The sequence below is a fragment of the Ceratotherium simum genome, chromosome 35 (genome assembly GCF_057802395.1).
Source record: "Ceratotherium simum simum isolate JZ-2026a chromosome 35, ASM5780239v1, whole genome shotgun sequence".
Classification (NCBI taxonomy): domain Eukaryota; kingdom Metazoa; phylum Chordata; class Mammalia; order Perissodactyla; family Rhinocerotidae; genus Ceratotherium; species Ceratotherium simum.
Genome location: NC_141934.1, coordinates 15,498,125 through 15,517,669, shown reverse-complemented (window position 1 = coordinate 15,517,669; position 19,545 = coordinate 15,498,125). Strand labels below are relative to the sequence as shown.

General features: G+C 43.7%; 1 protein-coding gene across 3 annotated transcripts; it reads left to right on the top strand.

The window, feature by feature from the left end:
• The first annotated feature begins 3,049 nt into the window (after positions 1–3,049).
• SIRT4 (sirtuin 4) lies at positions 3,050–15,918 on the top strand. 3 transcript variants are annotated; one of them, XM_087424114.1, is made up of 5 exons: positions 3,050–3,095; positions 8,025–8,522; positions 11,266–11,560; positions 11,686–11,892; positions 14,187–15,917. In XM_087424114.1, the coding sequence occupies exons 2-4, from the start codon at positions 8,026–8,028 to the stop codon at positions 11,836–11,838; spliced, it is 945 nt and encodes a 314-aa protein (XP_087280240.1). In that variant the 5' UTR covers positions 3,050–3,095; position 8,025; the 3' UTR covers positions 11,839–11,892; positions 14,187–15,917. The 3 variants fall into 3 exon arrangements, with proteins under 3 accessions (XP_087280240.1, XP_087280241.1, XP_087280239.1); XM_087424115.1 differs by lacking the exon at positions 3,050–3,095 and adding an exon at positions 3,108–3,369 and having other exon boundaries at positions 8,025–8,249; positions 14,187–15,918; XM_087424113.1 differs by lacking the exon at positions 3,050–3,095 and adding an exon at positions 3,111–3,369.
• The last annotated feature ends 3,627 nt before the right edge of the window (positions 15,919–19,545 follow it).

Below are 19,545 nucleotides of genomic sequence, written 5' to 3'. Positions count from 1 at the left end.
AGCATTTTGTGTCCAACATTTCATAGCGTAATGTTTTTAAGGTCCATCCGTGTTGTAGTATATATCAGAATTTCATTCCTTTTTATGCCTGACTAATATTCTATTGTATGGAATTTTGTTATCCATTCATTCTTCTACGGACACGCGTTGCTTCCACGTTTTGGCTATTGTGGATAAGGCTTCTAGGAACGTTGGCATACAAGCATCGGTGTGCTTGAGTCCTTGTTTTTATTCTTTTGTGAATATATCTAGAAGTAAAATTTCTGGATCATATGGTAATTCTATGTTTAACACAAAAGGGTTTTCCGTAGACATCTTAATTCAGAGGAGAGAGGCTGAAAGAAAGACGCTGTTTCCACAGAAATGTCCACAGTTTACGTAGTTTGAAGTAACTTTCACTCCCATTGGCTGTTTTCCCTCGGCAAGTGGAAAGCTCTTAGAAAACTATATCTGGACTTGTTTTCTCCCTGAACTATATTCTCCAAAATACTTTTGGCTTTTGCTACTTACTAAGATGCAAATAGTAGACTCCGAGAAAGTGACATCTTCCCCAACATTTTATTATAAAAAATTTCAAACATGAAACATTCAAAGTATTGTTCAGTGAACATTCACGTTGTCATCATCTAGTTGCAAAAATGACTTTTTTTTTTTTTTGGTGAGGAAGATTAGCCCTGAGCTAACATCTGTTGCCAATCCTCCTCTTTTTGCTGAGGAAGGTGGGCACTGGGCTAACATCCGTGCCCATCTTCCTCTACTTGATATGTGGGACGCTGCCACAGCATGGCTTGATAAGCCGTGCATAAGTCCGTGCCCGGTATCTGAACCTGTGAATCCGGGGCCTCCAAAGCGGAGCGTGCAAACTTAATCATTATGCCAACGGGCTTGTCCCCAAAGTGACATTTTGTTTTTTTTGTGTGTGTGAGGAGGACCAGCCCTGAGCTAACATCCAATGCCAATCCTCCCCTTTTTTGCTGAGGAAGACTGGCCCTGGGCTAACACCCGTGCCCATCTTCCTCCACTTTATATGGGACGCCGCCACAGCGTGGCTTAACAAGCGGTGCGTCGGTGCGCACCCGGGATCCGAACCGGCGAACCCCGGGCCGCCGCAGCGGAACGTGCGCACCCAAACGCTTGCGCCACCGGGCCGGCCCCCCCAAAATACCATTTTTAAAGGCCTGTTTGATGCTAATATGTAGTTATTTTTATTTATGTATTTAGTCACAGCCATAAGTGCCAGGGTAGGAAAAACCAGCAGAAAAGAGGAAAAGACTAGCAATCTGATTAATTTAGATTCTTTTGCTCTGATCCGATCAAGGACTTAGTCATTAATTCCTGGTGTGGTGGAGTTGTGAGAAATAAAAAGACTAGGGTTATCCAAAGAACATCTCAGCCCTCGAGAATGTCTTGATTGGGTGGCTCATTACACCCTGTCAGTAGCTATCAAGGGAAATGGTGTGTTTCGCCAGCTGTCTTGGATGACTTCATCCTCCAAGGATGACTTTTCAGTGCTATGAGAAAAATGGAAAACTCAGCTCACTTCTCCCCAGAACATTCTTTGGGGCCTAAAAGCACAATAGTCCTGTATTCCCAGCCAGTCTCTATTAATGATGCTCATTCCACTTAGAGAACTGAAAAAATAATGTGGCTCTGAAATTTTTCATAATAAAATTTGGCTGGGGGGGGGAATGTCACTGTTTTGGCATTTCCATAGGTTTGTTTTTTTTATATATAATTTTTATTTATTTATTTTTTCCCCCAAAGCCCCAGTAGATAGTTGTATGTCATAGCTGCACATCCTTCCAGTTGCTGTATGTGGGACACGGCCTCAGCATGGCCGGACAAGTGGTGCGTCCATGCGCGCGCGGGATCCAAACCCGGGCCGCCAGCAGCGGAGCGCGCACACTTAACCGCTAAGCCACGGGCCGGCCCCTCCATAGGTTTTGATCAAATACCCATGTGTGCAGAAAACATTCTGGATGACAATTTTTTGACTTGGTAAAAGTTTCCGTTCTACATTTTGGTCCTTTCTTTCAGTCAATGTGGTCATGCTAACTAAGGCACAAAAGGCTGTCATGTCAGGGGCTTCTCCCCACCTAGTAAATCCTACAGCTAGTGACCTATCCCAGCTGTTGCTGGAGGTACTGCTCCCAAACTACTAAACTGAGTTATTTTACCAATATTTACCTCCATACGTACAATGAAAGGACCAGGAGTCACACTCTGACTCCAGCTTCCACACTACTCCTCTGGGCTTCAGTTCATCTTAAAAGTGGGGAAGGGGATCCTTAGGTGGTCTTCAAGGTCCCTGCTAGCTGCCCTTTGATTATGTTGTAAGACACTTACAGATTGATTGATGTCTTTTTTAGGCGATGCTATAGAGCAGCGGTTCTCATTCGCTACGCATTAGAAACAATAGGCAAGTTTGTAAACCGACTTGATGTCCAGGCGTCTCCCCAGACCACATAAATCAGTGAAACCCAAGCATGGTGTTGGTTATTTGAATAAAAACACAAGATGAGAAATAAAATTGAGAAGCCAAGTGGGTAAACACATTAGTCCCTATATATTATATTTGGCTTTCGTTGTTCATATTAACTGTAAAAACGTCAATTTTTCAGATATTTGTGAATGTATTTTTTCACAACCCACTGCAGTGTGGGAACTTGACTCTGTCACCGTGAGTGGAAAGGATAATAAACACTGAAGTTGAGGATGAGTCAAATCTAGAACCATTATTAAAGCTTCCATCTTAAGGGAGGATGCATTCCTAAGTTAGCGCTGTTTGGATGTACTATTTTGCACTCAGGACGTTGGTGTCGAAGGTCTTAACCATTTCTCTAAGGGAAGACAACATGTTGGCTTAGGTGAGAAGGCCACATCGCGAACCAAGGTTCAAACCTCTGAACCTTGGAGGAGAGGTGGACAGGGGGCGCTACTGGACGATCTGAGTCGCTCAATTGCGAAACCCAGAGGATTGTGGGACTTGTAGTGTTCTTTGCATAATTTCTGCCTCATGAACTACATTTCCCAGAATGCAAATGCGGCCAGTCAGTCCCACCGTCGGGTGTATAATGTCCTTTAAGCTGTGAAAGGTAAGTGTGTTCTGTGCGGGCTGCAAGTTTCTACAAGTTGTGGATTTCTTGTAAGAGATTGCATTTCTCCTCTTTGCCCTTTGGTGGGATCTGAGAGAGAGCAGCTGTTCCAGTGGAGCGTGTTTTCAGCGGGCTTTCCCGAGCCCTTTCGTCTCAGGAATCTGGACTATGTATTTGTTTAGCTGTTCACGTGTTGCTGTGGAATGTCAAGGAGAAATTGGGGGCCTGAACCCAGATCTGGAGAGCCAAGCATAAAATAATGTTTACATACGGCGTAAGTGTCACTGGAGAATTTCTGCATTATATCAAATAATATGTCAAAGCCTTGTTTTTACAGCTACAAAAGCTGATACGCACGGGTGGAATGTCTTGTCTGGTCTCAGTCCTCTTTGTGCAAGTATCAGAGTTTGCAATTGAGGGTAAAGTAAAAGAATATGGGGAAAATGAAAGAATAAAAGGTGTGCGTGCGCTTAATTACATTAATAAAATCAAAAGCCTGAAAAGTCTGAGCAACAACTTCTTCATCAACACCTGGTATACTAGAACTCATATGTGATTCTCTTAGCTTATGAAGAAATAAGATCATTCTAATTTATAAAATAGGAAGTCGGTTTATGGAGCACACAGTCCCAAGGGATGGTATTGACTAAAAATATAAATGTATTCCTCTCATAGAGACATGTTTAGATTAATCATAGATAGAACAATAATGGGCTATTAAGGGATTTAAAGGATTTGAGGGTAAGCCATTAACCTTTCGAAGTTTATAAGGAATTCAGTTCTGACCAGCCACATGTTACTGGGGGAGACAGAACAGGCCTTATGTTAGGCTGTAATCCAATTTTTACTTTACCTTCCTTCCTTTTTAAAATAGACTTTATTTTTTAGAGCCCCTTCTTTTTTTAAAAAAATAAACCAAAATATATAGTTTCCCTTGGATGCAGAAAGGGTTGGCTGATTCACCAGTCATTTTAAGTTATTTCCATCTGTTGGCCACTGGCATAGTAGAGCTGTAGGTTCTTAAGAGGTCAGGAAGACAAGATTGGCTTGAGCTGTTATGAAATAGTCCAGTGTGGAGACAAGATTTTAATTTGTGGAAGGTATCAGAAATTGTTGACCAAAACAAATTATTAAAAAGATAACAAAAAGGTAGTCTTGTTGTTCAGGTTGGACTTCATAGGACCCAGGAGGGTATGCTGGAATCAGTTTGTACCAATGAGGGTCAATTGTTAAATATTCAGGAATTTGCTGGCCAGTTGTTAAACCATTGGTAGCCTGAAGTCAGCCATGATGGGATCTTTTTCTTTTATCTTTTTGAGGGGGAGGGTATGAGGGGAGCCAGTGTACCAGCACACCTCTGGCAAGGGTCAGTTTTATCTAAAGCCTGGAGCCCCAGTGTTCACTACATCCTTGAGTTATCAGATCCTGAGCAAGCTCACACTCTTCCAAATTTTAAAAAAGATTGATTTGGATTACAAAGTAAAATTATAAATACTCTCTAGGTATGTGTCTGGGGAAGGGGACCATACCTTTCCAACGAAAGATATTCTTGTTTATTTGGGGGCCATCCTTCAAGGTACTGAAGTCATTGATTAATTCATTATCAATAGGTTGTTAGGATAAACAAGAAATCTGCCACCGGAAGTAGTATGGTCTGGATGGTTAGCTTTCTTAGATTATGTAAAAACCCATACTCCTCTCCAATACATTTTTCTAATACCTAGATATTATCTTCCAGAAGACAGTATTGTATGCAATGCCAACAAATTCCTACTCCCCAGCCATTTCTTAGTATCATGCTGTTGGCTCTCATCACCCTTCTCATAACATATTTCAGTGCACAAGTTTGCTGATTATTAGATACCATTTGGGTTGGCAGCTTCCAGATATAAGTATGAGTCTTGAAATCTCATCAGTAACCTGTTCCCAAATCCCATTTAGGGCAGACTATTTGGGGACAATAAAGGTGCTACCCAAGCTTTTCTTTATTTCTGGTTTCTTGCCTAGAGTTAGTTAGAGTTTGTCTATATATTTTTAGGCCAAGCTTGGCCCTTGTTTATCTCTGTGGATAATCATGTCCCCTTGCTTTCATTTTTGTCTAGGTCAAGGGCATCATGAGAGAGGTATACTTTTAAGATACCTGCTCTAATTCACTTTGTGCATTTAATTTCACATATGCTTTCTCCAAATACTATATGACTGTCAATATGGTTCAGATATTGGAGTTTTGTCTACCTTTAAGGTAAAACATTCCACATTTTAGCTTCTCTTCAGACTTCTCCATTCTTTTTTTTTCTTCTCACTTTTCCGATCATATCTCTTAAGCTTTTAAAATATTCAAAAGATATAAGCATTTTCCTTCATCTCATGGCTTTTGGCATTTCTGCTCTTCTACTGTCCTGGGTACACTAGGACATCTTTAATCCAGACATTCCTCTAAGGAATTACTTAAAAAAAAAATTAGGGGCCAGCCTTATGGCCTAGTGCTTAAGTTCAACGTGGTCTGCTTTGGTGGCCTGGGTTTGGTTCTCAGGCGCAGACCTACCTACTCGTCGGCAGCCATGCTGTGGCAGCGATCCACATACAAAATAGAGGAAGACTGGCACAGATGTTAGCTCAGGGCCAATCTTCCTCAAGCAAAAAGAGGAAGACTGGCAACAGATGTTAGCTTAGGGCAAATCTTCCTCAGCAAAAAAAAATTTAAAAAAAATTTTATTGTGGAGATAGAATAACATAATGAACCCCCATTCATGGACCCATCACCCAGCTTCAAAAGTTAACAATTCACGGCTAATCTTGTTTCATTTATATACTCCTATCTACCCCCCCATATTATTTTCAAACAAATCCTCCCAGATATATCATTTCATCCAAATATTTCAATATATAACTCTATAGGATGAGTACTTTTTAAAAATCACAATACCACTTGTCATACAATAAAAAATTAACAGTAATTATTATTATTATTATTATTTTTGTGTGAGGGAGATCAGCCCTGAGCTAACATCCATGCTAATCCTTCTCTTTTTGCTGAGGAAGACTGGCTCTGAGCTAACATCTATTGCCAATCCTCCTCCTTTTTTTTCCCCAAAGCCCCAGTAGATAGTTGTATGTCATAGTTGCACATCCTTCTAGTTGCTGTATGTGGGACGTGGCCTCAGCATGGCCGGAGAAGCTGTGCGTCAGTGTGCGCCCGGGATCTGAACCCAGGCCGCCAGTAGCGGAGCGCGCGCACTTAACCGCTAAGCCACGGGGCCGGCACAACAGTAATTTTTTAATATCAAACATCCAGTTAATGTTAAATTTTCCAATTGTCTTATGTCATATTTTTTGTTTGTTTTTTTGTGAGGAAGATTAGCACTGAGCTAACCTTTTTTTTGCTGAGGAAGATTGGCCCTGGGCTAACATCCATGCCCATCTCCCTCTACTTTATATGTGGGATGCCTGCCACAGCATGGCTTGATGAGCAGTGCATAGGTCCACGCCTGGGATCCGAACCCACAAACCCTGGGGTCCAGAGCACGCAAACTTAACCACTACACCACTGGGCCGTCCCCTATGTCATATTTTTAAAGTTTATTTGAATCAGGATCCAAATAAGGCCCACAATATTGCAATTGGTTGGTATGTCTTTAAATCTCTTTTAATCTATAATTACCCTTTCATATCTCTCTCTCTCGCAATTTATTTGTTGAAGAAACTGATTTGTCTGTCCTGTAGAGTTTCCCATAGTCTGACTTGGCTGATTGACAAATGGCATCATCTAACACTCTGCTTTGGCCTCTGCATTTCCTATAAATTATTACTTAGCTCTAGAGACTTGATCAGAGTCAAGTTCAGTTTTTTTGCCAAGACCCCATCTTGGGTGGTGGTGTGCTCCTCCATCAAGAGTCTCATAATTCTGGTTTTTTAGTAATGTTAGCAGCTGTTGATGCTCAGTCCCTAGATCCTACCTTTGTTTTTTAGCTATAAAAATGAAGGAAGTTCTGATACATTCTCCCTTTCCCTAGCTCCTGGCAACTACTAATCTACTTTCTATCTCTATATATTTGCCTGTTCTGGACATTTCATATAAGGGGAATCATATAATATTTGTCCTTCGGTGACTGGCTTCTTACACCTAGCATAATGTTTTCAATATTTATCCATATTGTAGCACATATCAGAACTTCATTCCTTTTTATAGCTGAATAATATTCCATTGTGTGGATAGACCACATTTTATTTATCCATTCAATAGTTAATGGTTACCTTTGTTTTTAAAAACTAGTTTCTTTTTTTTTTAATAATTTTATTTATATATTTATTTTTCCCCCAAAGCCCCAGTAGATAGTTGTATGTCATAGCTGCACATCCTTCTAGTTGCTGTATGTGGGACGCAGCCTCACCATGGCGGGAGAAGCGGTGCGTCCGTGCACCCCTGGGATCCGAACCTGGGCCACCAGCAGCGGAGTGCAGACACTTAACCGCTAAGCCACGGGGCCGGCCCTAAAAACCAGTTTCTAAAAGACAAACCAGAAAACCCCAAAGCTCATAGATACAGAGAACAGATTGGTAGTTGCCAGAGGCAGGGAGTTGGAGGTGGGCGAAATGGGTGAAGGGGGTCAAAAAGTATAAAATTCTAGTTATGAAATAAAAATAAGTCATGGGGATGTAACGTACAGCATGGTGACTATAGTTAATAATACTCTATTGCATATTTGAAAGTTGCTAAGAGAGCAAATCTTACAAGTCCTCATCACAAGGAAAAAAAGTCTTTTAACTATGTATGGTGACAGAGGTTAACTAGACTTATTGTGGTGATCATTTCATAATATATACAAATATCGAATCATTATGTTGTACAGCTGAAACTAATATGCTATATGTCAATTATACCTCAATAAACAAACAAAAGTTTCTCACATGAGGTTTCTTTCTCTCTAGAATGAGGATGAGCTTCGGGTTGACCTTCAGGACAGCAAAAGGCCGCTGCATGGCCAATCTCAGCCGGCAGTGCTCACGTGGATCCATGGGGTTATTTGTGCCACCAAGTCCTCCTCTGGACCTTGAGAAGGTCAAAGAATTACAGCACTTCATCACCCTTTCCAAGAGACTCCTAGTGATGACTGGGGCAGGAATCTCCACTGAGTCGGGGATCCCAGACTACAGGTCAGAAAAGGTGGGACTGTATGCCCGCACTGACCGGAGGCCCATCCAGCATGCGGATTTTGTACGGAGTGCTCCAATCCGCCAGCGGTACTGGGCGAGAAACTTTGTGGGCTGGCCTCAGTTCTCCTCCCACCAGCCTAACCCTGCACACTTGGCTTTGAGCAACTGGGAGAGACTTGGGAAGGTATACTGGTTGGTGACTCAGAATGTGGATGCCTTGCACACCAAGGCAGGCAGTCAGCGCCTGACAGAACTCCACGGATGCATGCACAGGTGCAGGAAGGCCTACAAAGTTGGAACACAGACACGTATGCTCCCATAAGAACAGGGGCCTTGGCTGTCTTGATCACTGCTGTCTTTGTTAGACCTTGAGAAAAGGATTTGGGAGGAAGTTGTTTATTTTGGAGTTGATCCCAGCACTCAGTGAGGGAGTGGGGAAGTGCGATATGAAGGGAGGAAAGTCAAGAGAAGGGTACGTTAATGAATGGTTACTGCTTTGGGCAGCTGGGGCTCAGTCCTGTGAGGGACCCTCTGACTGTCTGGAGCATGTTTCAGAATTGTCTCACTGAAAGTCGAGGAAGATGGGGTGTTTATCCTCCATCTCCCATCCCTCACTGGTTGAGGGGTACTCTTGGGGAATTAACTCCCTAACAGTGACTCTGCTCCTCCCGAGAAGGCTTCCTCAGCCGGAGAACACCATAACGCGAGAGAGATGCAGGAAGCTGCTTATAGGAGAACTGTGTGCAGTGGCCTCTAGGGTGTCCTGAGGGGACTATGAGCAGAGCACCAGCAGCATATGCTGCAAACTGCTGGGTCTCAGGTGCCTCGACACACAGAACACAGTGTAGCCTGGCATATAGTCAGAACCCAATAAACACTGATGGAATGAACACATGTAGCCCTGGCAATAACTTGTAGCTAATTGCAGACCATTTCCTTATCTTTAAGCCCAGAGATCCTCTGCTGAGGACTAAAATCAGTCTGCCAATTGTAAAATGTTTATTGGGTGCCTGCAGCGAGTGGTGTGTGCTACTTGTTGGTGTGGAGGGGTTAAAACCAAAGTATAAAATGTGGCCTACTTTATATGCAAGAACTTTGCAATCTGTTTGGGGGGGACCCAAAAATAACAGGTTTAACGACACACAACTCCACACATGATTGTTAAATTGTGTAATCCTTGATAGACATGCTTTACAAGTTCAGAGAGACAGAGATTTAGTAAAGATTGGAGTAATCAGGAAAGCTTTTATGGGTAAGGTGGGCCTTACCACTGGCTCAGGTTTGACTAGGCAAAGAGCGGGAAAGAGGGCTTTCTACGTGAAGGGAATTTATAAAGCCCAGAGTAATCTGGCCTGGCCTCTGCAGAGACTAGTATGAAATCAGGTTGTCTGGGAAGGCTAGACCCAAATCACGGATACATTTGAAAATCATGAAGTGCAATTTGGGGCTACTGTGAGAGACCGAAGGGGACTATTAGTGGTTTCTGAGCAAGAAAACAGCATGATAAAAATAGCATTTGAGGAAGGCTAGACAGGATTAGAGAGTGTGGCTCAAGGAGGTCAGCCTGAAGGACCCAGACTAAGGTGGTATCAAGGGAATGAGAGAGCTAATGATGGCTGTGCGTCCATTAAAAAATTATTTTTTCATGATGAAAATTTCAAACATCCATGAAGTAAAGAGACTAGTATATGAATTCCCATATACCATCACCCAGATTCAATGAGTTTTATCAAGATTTTATCACATCTACTTTATCCCTTCTCTCCCTATCTCTTCTTAAATGTTTTAAAACAAATCCAAGACTTCATGTCATTTCACAGGGAGCCTTTTAAGTAAAAAAGTCAACATAATTTGATGTCTGACTAAATAGAGAGTAAAAGGAAAAGAAGGAGTAACAAGTTTTTTCCAAGGCTTTCGGCCCAAGTAACTGGAGAAATGATGGTGATGGAGAAGTTGGGGAGGTGGGGTTGAAGACAGAAGGTAAGCTTGACAGGACGGCCAAGAAGACTTGGAATTGGACTAGAGTTTGGGAGAAAGAGCAGGAGTGGAGTCTTACATAGAAGAGGAAACCATGAGCACAGAGGCGTTCAGCAGTGAAAACGGAGAATCCCCAAGGTGGGGAACGTAGGAAGAAAACAGGCTGGAGGATTGAAGAGCAGAGGAGGAGCCAATTAAACCACCTTTTGTTCTTTTTTTTTGGTGAGGAAGACTGGCCCTGAGCTAACATCTGTTGCCAATCTTTCTCTTTTTGCTGAGCAAGATCAGCCCTGAGCTAGCATCTGTGCTGATCTTCCTCTATTTTGTATGTGGGATGCCTCCACAGCATGGCTTGATGAGCGGTGCGTTGGTCCGCGCCCGGGATTCGAACCTGCGAACCCTGGGCCACTGAAACAGAGTGCATGAACTTAACCACTATGCCACCAGGCTGGTCCCTTTTTGTTCTTTCTTTCAATAGCTATTTAGTGAATGTCCACAGTGTGCAGGCCTGATCTAGGTGGTGGGCATAGAGCAGTGATCAAAAGACTCCAAGTTCTTGCCCTCACAGAGCTCACGTTCTGGTGGTTAGGGAGGTGAGAAGAGGCGCAGAAGATACTGTGTCATAGACGCCAAGGGGGGAATGTGTTTTAAAGAGAGGATGGTGACAGACAGCGACTGTTACAGCAGATGAGGAGAGCAGAGGATGGAGGGGAAAACACTGGTTTTGGCATTAAGGAAATCATTTGGTAAAGCATTTGCAGTCATGTTAAGGATAAAAATGAACTAGCAGAAGGTTGAGCAGGGAGTGTGTAGTAAGGAAACAGATGTACATTACTTGTTCTAGAAGGCTGCAGTGGAAAGAAGGTGAGAGATAGATAAAGAAGTCATGAGAAGGTATTCCTAAAATAGGGGAAAAAACCAGGTGTTAGGAAAAGAAAGCAACGATGTAGGGGCTGAAAATGGTTGGGGGTGAAATGTCTTCAGCAGCTTTGTGCCTCCCCAGGACAGACTGTTCAGTCGGCCTCCTCTTTGGTTTCAGGGTCCTCTGCTTGGATTGTGGTGAACAGACTCCCCGTGGGGTGCTGCAGGAGCGGTTTGAAGTCTTGAACCCCAGCTGGAGTGCCGAGGCCCATGGCCTGGCTCCCGATGGTGACGTCTTTCTCACAGAGGAGGAGGTACAGAGCTTTCGGGTCCCATCCTGCGCTCGATGTGGAGGCCGCCTGAAACCAGATGTCGTTTTCTTCGGGGATGCAGTGAGCCCTGACAAGGTTGACTTTGTGCACAGGCGTGTGAGAGAAGCCGACTCCCTCTTGGTTGTGGGATCATCCTTGCAGGTATCTGACTTGGTCGGGGTGGTAACTGCCCCTTTTGTGGGATAGTGAGCCCTGGAGAAGCTCCCCACTTGGTTTATCTCTTCTTGCATCTAGAAAGCTCTCATCTGTGACTTCTCCTCGTACAGGTGTACTCTGGTTACAGGTTTATCCTCACTGCCCAGGAGAAGAAGCTACCAATTGCAATACTGAACATTGGGCCCACACGGTCGGATGACTTGGCATGTCTGAAACTGGATTCTCGTTGCGGAGAGTTGCTGCCTTTAATAGACCCGCACTGACCACAGCCTGATGTTCCTGAGCCAGAAACTGGAACTTGAATCTTGCTGCTAAAGGTAAATACCTTCTCAGATATCAGATTCCAGTTCCCATTCAACTGAGAGCACTGACAAAATATAGAAAGTTCTAGGCTTCTTCATGTATGGCTATTCTTAATTAAAACCAATTCTTTAATGTGCATTAAACTATAGTGTTTGAAAGACTATGATTTTCAGATTCTGGGCACATGGCTATTTAAGACAATGTTCCAAAATCTGCCATTGCTTCTTTTCCTGTTTTTAAAAAATAAACAGCTTTACTGAGATATAATTCACATACCATAAAGTTCACCTTTTAAAAGTATACAATTAGGGGCCGGCCCAGGGGTGCAGTGGTTAAGTTCACGCGCTCCACTTTTGCAGCCTGGGGTTCACAGGTTCGGATCCTGGGCGTGGACCTAAGCACCGCTTATCAAGCCACGCTGTGGCAGGCGTCCCACATATAAAAAAGTAGAGGAGGATGGGCATGGATGTTAGCCCAGGGCCAATATTCCTCAGCAAAAAGAGGAGGATCGGCAACAGATGTTAGTCCAGGGCTAATCTTCCTCACAAAAATAAATAAAATAAAATAAAATAAAAGTGTACAACTAACTTGTTTTTAGTACACTCATGAAGTTGTACATTAATCACCACTAATTCCAGAACATTTTCTTTTTTTTTTTTTTAAAGATTTTATTTATTTATTTTTCCCCCAACGCCCCAGTAGATAGTTGTCTGTCATAGCTGCACATCCTTCCAGTTGCTGTACGTGGGACGCGGCCTCAGCATGGCCGGAGAAGCGGTGCGTCGGTGCGATCCCGGGATCCGAACCCGGGCCGCCAGCAGCAGAGCGCACGCACTTAACCGCCAAGCCACGGGGCCGGCCCCAGAACATTTTCATAATCCCAAAAAAAAAACCCTTGTACCCATTAGCAGTCATTCCCCACCCCCACCCCCACCCCCCTGCCCCAATCCCTGACAATAACTAATCTTTCTGTTTCTGCCTATTCTAGATATCTCATACAATATGTGGCCTTTTGTATCTGGCTTCTCCACTTAGCCTAATGTTTACAACGTTAATCATATTGTAGCATGTGTCAGTACTTTATATCTATTTTAATCTATGAGTACAACCACTTAAAAAAATAGCTTTACTGAGATATAAATCACCTACCATACAGTTCACTCAGTGTGTACAATTCAACAGTTTTTAATATATTCCCAGAGGAGTACAACCACTTTTTTTTTTTTTTTTTTGGTTAGAAAGATTGTCCCTGAGCTAACATCTGTGCCAATCTTCCTCTATTTTCTATGTGGGACACCGCCACAGCATGGCTTGATGAGTGGTGTGTAGGTCTGCTCCCAGGATCCGAACCCTTGAACCCTGGACCACCAAAGTGGAGTGCAAGAACTTAACCACTATGCCACCGGGCCGGCCCCCACTTTGTTTTTTTAAATAGACCTTCTTTTTTAGAGGAGTTTTAGGTTTACAGCAAAATTGAGCAGAAAGTGCAGCGAGTTCCCATATACCCCCTACCTCTGTATACTCACACGGTATTTATCATTCACCTGCTGAAGGACATCTTGGTTGCTTCCAAGTTTTGGGCGATTATGAATAAAGCTGCTCTAAACATCCATGTGCAGGTTTTTGTGTGAACATAAGTTTTCGACTCATTTGGGTAAATACCAAGGAGCAAGATTGCTGGAGTGCATGATAATACGAGTATGTTTAGCTTTGTAAGAAAATTCCAAACTGCCTTCCAAAGTGACTGTACCATTTTGCATTCCCACCAGCAATGAATGAGAGTTCTTGTACAACCACTTTTTTCAAACTGTTTTAATTGAAGTATACTATACGTAACAGCGAAGTGCACGTATCATAAGTGGACAGCTTGATGAAGATATAGAGCATTTAGATTGAGGAACAGAACATTACTATACCCAACAAGTCCCCTTGGCACAAATATTTTTAATATACTTTTAAACTAGTTTCTTGTTACTGGAATAATACATATTTATTGTACAAAGTTTAGAAGATACAATTAAGTAAAAAGAACATAATAGAAATTACCCATAATCCCAGCACCAAGATACATATATACCAAGATAACCAAAGTTTAACATTCTGGTGTAACTAAATCTGTTCTTAGAAAAATTGAATCCAGCTGTGCATAATGTTTTATTATATCCTATTTTCATGTAATAATATATAGTGGCCATCTTTACATGTCCTAAATGCTATGGTTTTTTGAAAGGTAGGCTGATGTTCACAATCATTTCATCCACCCCATTCTCTGCTTATTTTGGCATTAACTTGTTTCATTTTTTTTCAGATCCCTAAGATTCATCCCTTCTTCCTCTAACTAATCGAAGCTCGCTGAGTGCAGCCTGTAGAGGGCAGCAAACCAGTATCTCTCTGCCAGCCCATCTCGGACCTGGGCAGGTTTCAGAGCCAAGCAGTTCAGATCTTCAGGCTGATGAGATTTGCCCCTGAAGAAAGACTTTCTCAAAGCAGCAGCTTCTCTTAATAGGAAAACTGCTTTCACTTCCTTTTTATCCACTAAGCAGAAGAAATGGCCCGGTTAATATGTGGGCCAGAATGGTCTTTGGAGTGCTAATCTAGGGATTTCACTAATGTGGGGGTAAGGGGAGAAGGACATGACTTAATTTTATAATCCCAAATGGTTAAATGTCTTTAACTGAACCATTCTGATATATTTTTTGAAAAGATGAGTAACGGTATGAATTAATTTTTTATTAACCAAGGAATAAAGGAATCATTTTTTATAGCACACTAGGTTTGTGGGCTGTACATTTATATATTTTTTTTAATCAGCGGCAAGAGAATGAGGCTTCATGACATAGTTCTCTAAGGATTTCTGCTTGATTTAAACTGCCAGAACGAGATACCTGCCTTGTTTTTGTTGTTTTTTTTTTTTTTTTGCTGAGGAAGATTGGCCCTGAGCTAACATCTGTTGCCAATCTTCCTCTTTTTGCTTGAGAAAGATTGTCCCTGAGCTAACACCGCTGCCAATCTTCCTCTACTTTGTATGTGGGATGCCGCCACAGCATGGCTTGACCAGTGGTATGTAGGTCCACACCTGGGATCTGAACCCATGAACCCCAGGCCACCAAAGTGGAGTGTGTGAACTTAACAGTACCCTTCTGGGCTGGCCCCTGAGATACCTGCATTGAATCTGGTCTGTGGAAAGGAAACAGTGAATTCCCAAGTGGGCTCTTAAATTGATTTGTTTTTGCCAAGGAAAGTGGCAAGACTCGTTTGATTACTGTGTTAGCCAGAAAGAATCACTGAACTAGGCTAAAGCTTTCTGCACAATCTCATCAAAAAGCGAAGCAGATGAAAGAATCACAGCCTATTTCAGGTAGTCTTTTGTCTAAAATTAGGGCAAGCAATACATGTTCATCTGACACCTGCCTAGGAAGCAAATTCCAGTTAACTGGGATAATCTAAGATCTTGAAAACATAAAGAGTTCTTTTCACCTGCACAACTGTAGGTTTGCTCACAGTCGTTAACTAATTCTGAAGAGGTGTAAGGTTGTTGTAAATCTCATTCCAGCTTTTTTGTAGATGAGGATGCTAAGGTGCTTTGAATCAGATTTGCTCATTTACCCAAAGTCAATACCAATAATTGCATTCAAATCTGGGTCTTTGAATCAAGCCATTCTCATCCACAAATCTCATAAATGGTTACTGACAGTCACTGTATTAAGGTCCTAAGGCTACAAAGATACAATCTCTTGCCCTCAAGTGTCTCACTGAGGATGAACTATTTCCCCCACCCTTATTCTCTACCAGAAAGTGTCAGAGTCATGCCTGGAATAACAGAATGAGAAAAAATTTAGTCCATCCTCCCTTCATTTCCTTTTTGAGGAAACCAAGATCCAGACTTACCTAAGGCCATAGTATGAAGTTTCAGAGCCAGGACCAGAATCCAAGTAGACTTTCCTCCCAGTTATTTTCTTTTTATTTATTTATTTTTGCTGAGGAAGATTCACCCTGAGCTAATATCTGTGCCAATCTTCCTCTACTTTTGTATGTGGGTCACCGCCACAGCATGGCTGACAAGTGGTGCAGGTCCGCACCCAGGATCCGAACCTGTGAACCTGGGCCACCAAAGCAGAGTGCACTGAACTTAACCACTACACCATGGGGCCAGCCCCAGTTCTTTTCCTTTTAAACAATGTGCTTCTCTTTTGTTTGAAGATTATGGTTAGAAAGAAGTCAGCCTGAGGGGCTGGCCCCACAGTGTAGTGGTTAAGTTCAGCACACTCCACTTCAGCAGCCCAGGTTCATGGGTTCAGATCCTGGGCATGGACCTAGACCACTTGTCAGCCATGCTGTGGCGGTGACCCACATACAAAATAGAGGAAGGGCCGGCCCCGTGGCTTGGTGGTTAAGTGAGCGCGCTCCACTGCTGGCGACCCGGGTTCGGATCCCGGGCTTGCACCGACGTGCTGCTTCTCCGGCCATGCTGAGGCCGCGTCCCACATACAGCAACTAGAAGGATGTGCAGCTATGACACACAACTATCTACTGGGGCTTTGGGGGGAAAAAATAAATAAATAAAATCTTTAAAAAAAAAAAAAAAAAAAAAAAACAAAATAGAGGAAGACTGGCACAGATGTTAGCTCAGGGCTAATCTTCCTGAAGCAAAAAAAAAAAAGAGGACTGGCGACAGATGTTAACTCAGGGTGAATCTTCCTCAGCAGGAAAAAAAAAGAAGTTGGGGCCGCCCCAGTGGTGCAGCGGTTAAGTGCGTGCGCTCTGTTTCGGCGGCCTGGGGTTTGTGGGTTTGGATCCCAGGCGCGCACCAACGCACCACTTGTCACACCATGCTGTGGCGGCATCCCATATAAAGTAGAGGAAGATGGGCACGGGTGTTAGCTCAGGGCCAGTCTTCCTCAGCAAAAAGAGGAGGATTGGCATCGGATGTTAGCTCAGGGCTGATCTTCCTCACACACACACACACACACACACACAAAAAGCCTGAAGTAGAAGTAGAAGCCAGCAGTACACCTGGCCAAGGAGACCAGAAATGGTTAAAATGTGGTGGGCGGTGAGAGCAGGTTAGGGAGAGAAGGCAGGCTTTGTCATCACCTTGATGCTGACACGGCTCATGAAACCAAGTCTTGAGGGCCTTAGGAATGTTCGTTTTGTTCATATTTCCTCCTGAGATGGAATTCTTTCCAAAAAATCTGTCTCAAGAGGAACTTGGTATTTCTCGAAGGTGATGCTTCTCATGGCTCCTTACTTTACATCTTTTTGCTTTCTGCTAGATGGCAGTTCCTAATGCACTTTTAGTAAGTAGCAGTCACAAAGGCAAACAAGTATATAACACTCAAACCTCCTTCCCACTAACTCATACTCCTCCTTTTATGCTGTCATAAACTGAATATCCTCTGACCTCTCCCTTAAATAACAGCATTTATCGAGTACACTATATCCCAAGCACTGTGCAAAACATTTACAACACATTAGCTCACTTATGAGTTAAGCCCACAAGAGATGCTTGGGCCTGCATAAGGGTCAGTTCTCAGTGAATGCTGGACTTCTCCTAAGAGGATCAAAAGACAGACCTATAGGAAATTCAACACTCCTAGGTGGGTGACCAACTATCTCGGACTGCGCAGTACTGAGGGGTTTCCTGAGATGCAAGACTTTCAGTGCTAAAACCGGGACAAGTTGTCCTCTTGTTCCTAGAGGTTGCCACCAGATATAATCATTAATTCCAGATATATTATCCTTGTTGAGGTTCAAGATGGGGCTCTAAGATCCAGATTTTTTATTATATATGTCACAAAACAGATAAATTCTATCGCATGAAGACAAAAAATTAAACTCATCAAAGAAGGGAGAATGTTGGGGTTTTTTTTCTCTCAATTTATTAGAAAAGGAATTATAGCACGGAACCGAAACTCTTAGGGTACAGACAGACTTGGATTTCCATCCGTGTCTTGCTACTTACCAGTTAGGTGAACCTGGCCAAGTTGTTTCATCTAATCTTCAGTCTCTTTATAAATGAGGATAATAGTAGCTACCTCATTGGGTTGTTATGAAGATTAAACAAGGTAATGATGTGCGTGGAGCTCAGAGCAGTGCCTGGCATGTGATAAGCAAACATCAGCCATGATGGTTAGGATCTGGAAGGAGGGCAGGGTGGGTGGGAGGGGAAGCCATCATACCTGCCAAACCTTTGTCCCTTCTTGAGTACTCCTTTAACTAGACTCACAAGGATCTTCCCCAGAGCCACATTTCCTTTTTGTGTACCTGTTCGTCGTTTTTAAAAAATTACAAAAGCCAAATCTTGCTTGATGTAATAAAGCCTTTCTAAAGAAAATAAAAAGTGAATATTCTTCCCTCTCTGCTCCCTTGGGAAAACATTAAACATTTACCGTACAGCAAGCACTGTAGGAAGCATTTTTCAACGTATTGACTCCCTAATTCCCACAATACTATGATCTGCGCACTATTTCTTTTTTTTTTGATTAATTAATTTATTTTTCCCCCAAAGCCCCAGTAGATAGTTGTATGTCATAGTTGCACATCCTTCTAGTTGCTGTATGTGGGACACGGCCTCAGCATGGCCGGAGATCCCAACGGGGGCCGCCAGCAGCAGAGCGCGAGCACTTAACCGCTAAGCCACGGGGCCAGGCCCGCACTGTTGTTTCTTTTGAAAGATGAGGACCCTGAAGTTGGAGACCTTATGTAATTTGCCCAAGGTCACCTAGGGTGACCAGGCTAGTAATCAAACCCACTCAGTCCAGTTCTGAGCTCGCTCTCCCTCTTTAATGCTCTGGAAACCCGGTGGGGTAACTGAGCAACTGTACTTTGGAAGGCAAGAGGGCAAGGCTCAAGAAACTTCCAGAAGTGACCCCAGCTGGGTCCTGAAAGATGAATGGGCAATCACCAGACGAGAAAAGGGAGAGCATTCCAAACAACAAAAGCAAAAGCATGGGGGTCAGAATGCAAATCTCTCCACTCTTTTTTTGTTTTCACTCTTCAAGGTGGGGGTGGTAACTCAAGTGGGAACTCGGGGCGCCCCCGAGGCCCTTGGCTCGTCCCCAAACCCACTCGCCTCTCTCCTTGGCCGTTCCTCCTCCGCGCCCCATTTTGACTCCCTTCACCCCACTGTCCCAGCCCCCTCGGTCCCTCCCCGCGATAAAGGCAATGGAGGAGTTAGCAACCGGAAACGGGAAGGGAGAGCTGGGGAAGGAGGCGCGTGTGTGTGGGTGGGGGAGAGGGACGAGCACCACAGGAAAGTTGGCCCGAACATCACACGCACGTGAGTTCGCCCTCTTTTCACAGTCGACTCGTCTACTCTGTCCTTCTGTCCTTCCTGCTGGATTCGGGCTCAGGACTGGAGCACACCGAAGCCCCACCGCCCAGCTACCCTTACCAATCACTGCGCCTGCGCTGTCTCGGGCCCTAAGCGCGAGAGGGGCGGGGCCTGAGCCTGGGAGGGGCGGGGCCTGAGCCTGGGAGGGGCGGAGGTAGTCCGGGGTGGGCCGCTGTTCGCCAATACAAAAGAGGAACCTATAGCCACGTGCCCACAAGATACCCAATCACATTTCCTACTCTGAAATCCCTCCAGCCCCGGGGCGTGGCCGGCGGATTGACCAGGTTGGGCGCGCAAGATCACGTGATCCGAAAAGGTAAATACGGCCACGTGG

Excerpts from the sequence above, each read along its gene's own strand:
- SIRT4 (XM_087424114.1), top strand. The coding sequence starts at position 8,026 with ATGAGGATGAGCTTCGGGTTGACCTTCAGGACAGCAAAAGGCCGCTGC. Across the intron at positions 8,523-11,265 it reads CTCCACGGATGCATGCACAG|GGTCCTCTGCTTGGATTGTG; the intron begins GTGCAGGAAGGC and ends CTTTGGTTTCAG. Across the intron at positions 11,561-11,685 it reads TTGTGGGATCATCCTTGCAG|GTGTACTCTGGTTACAGGTT; the intron begins GTATCTGACTTG and ends CTCCTCGTACAG.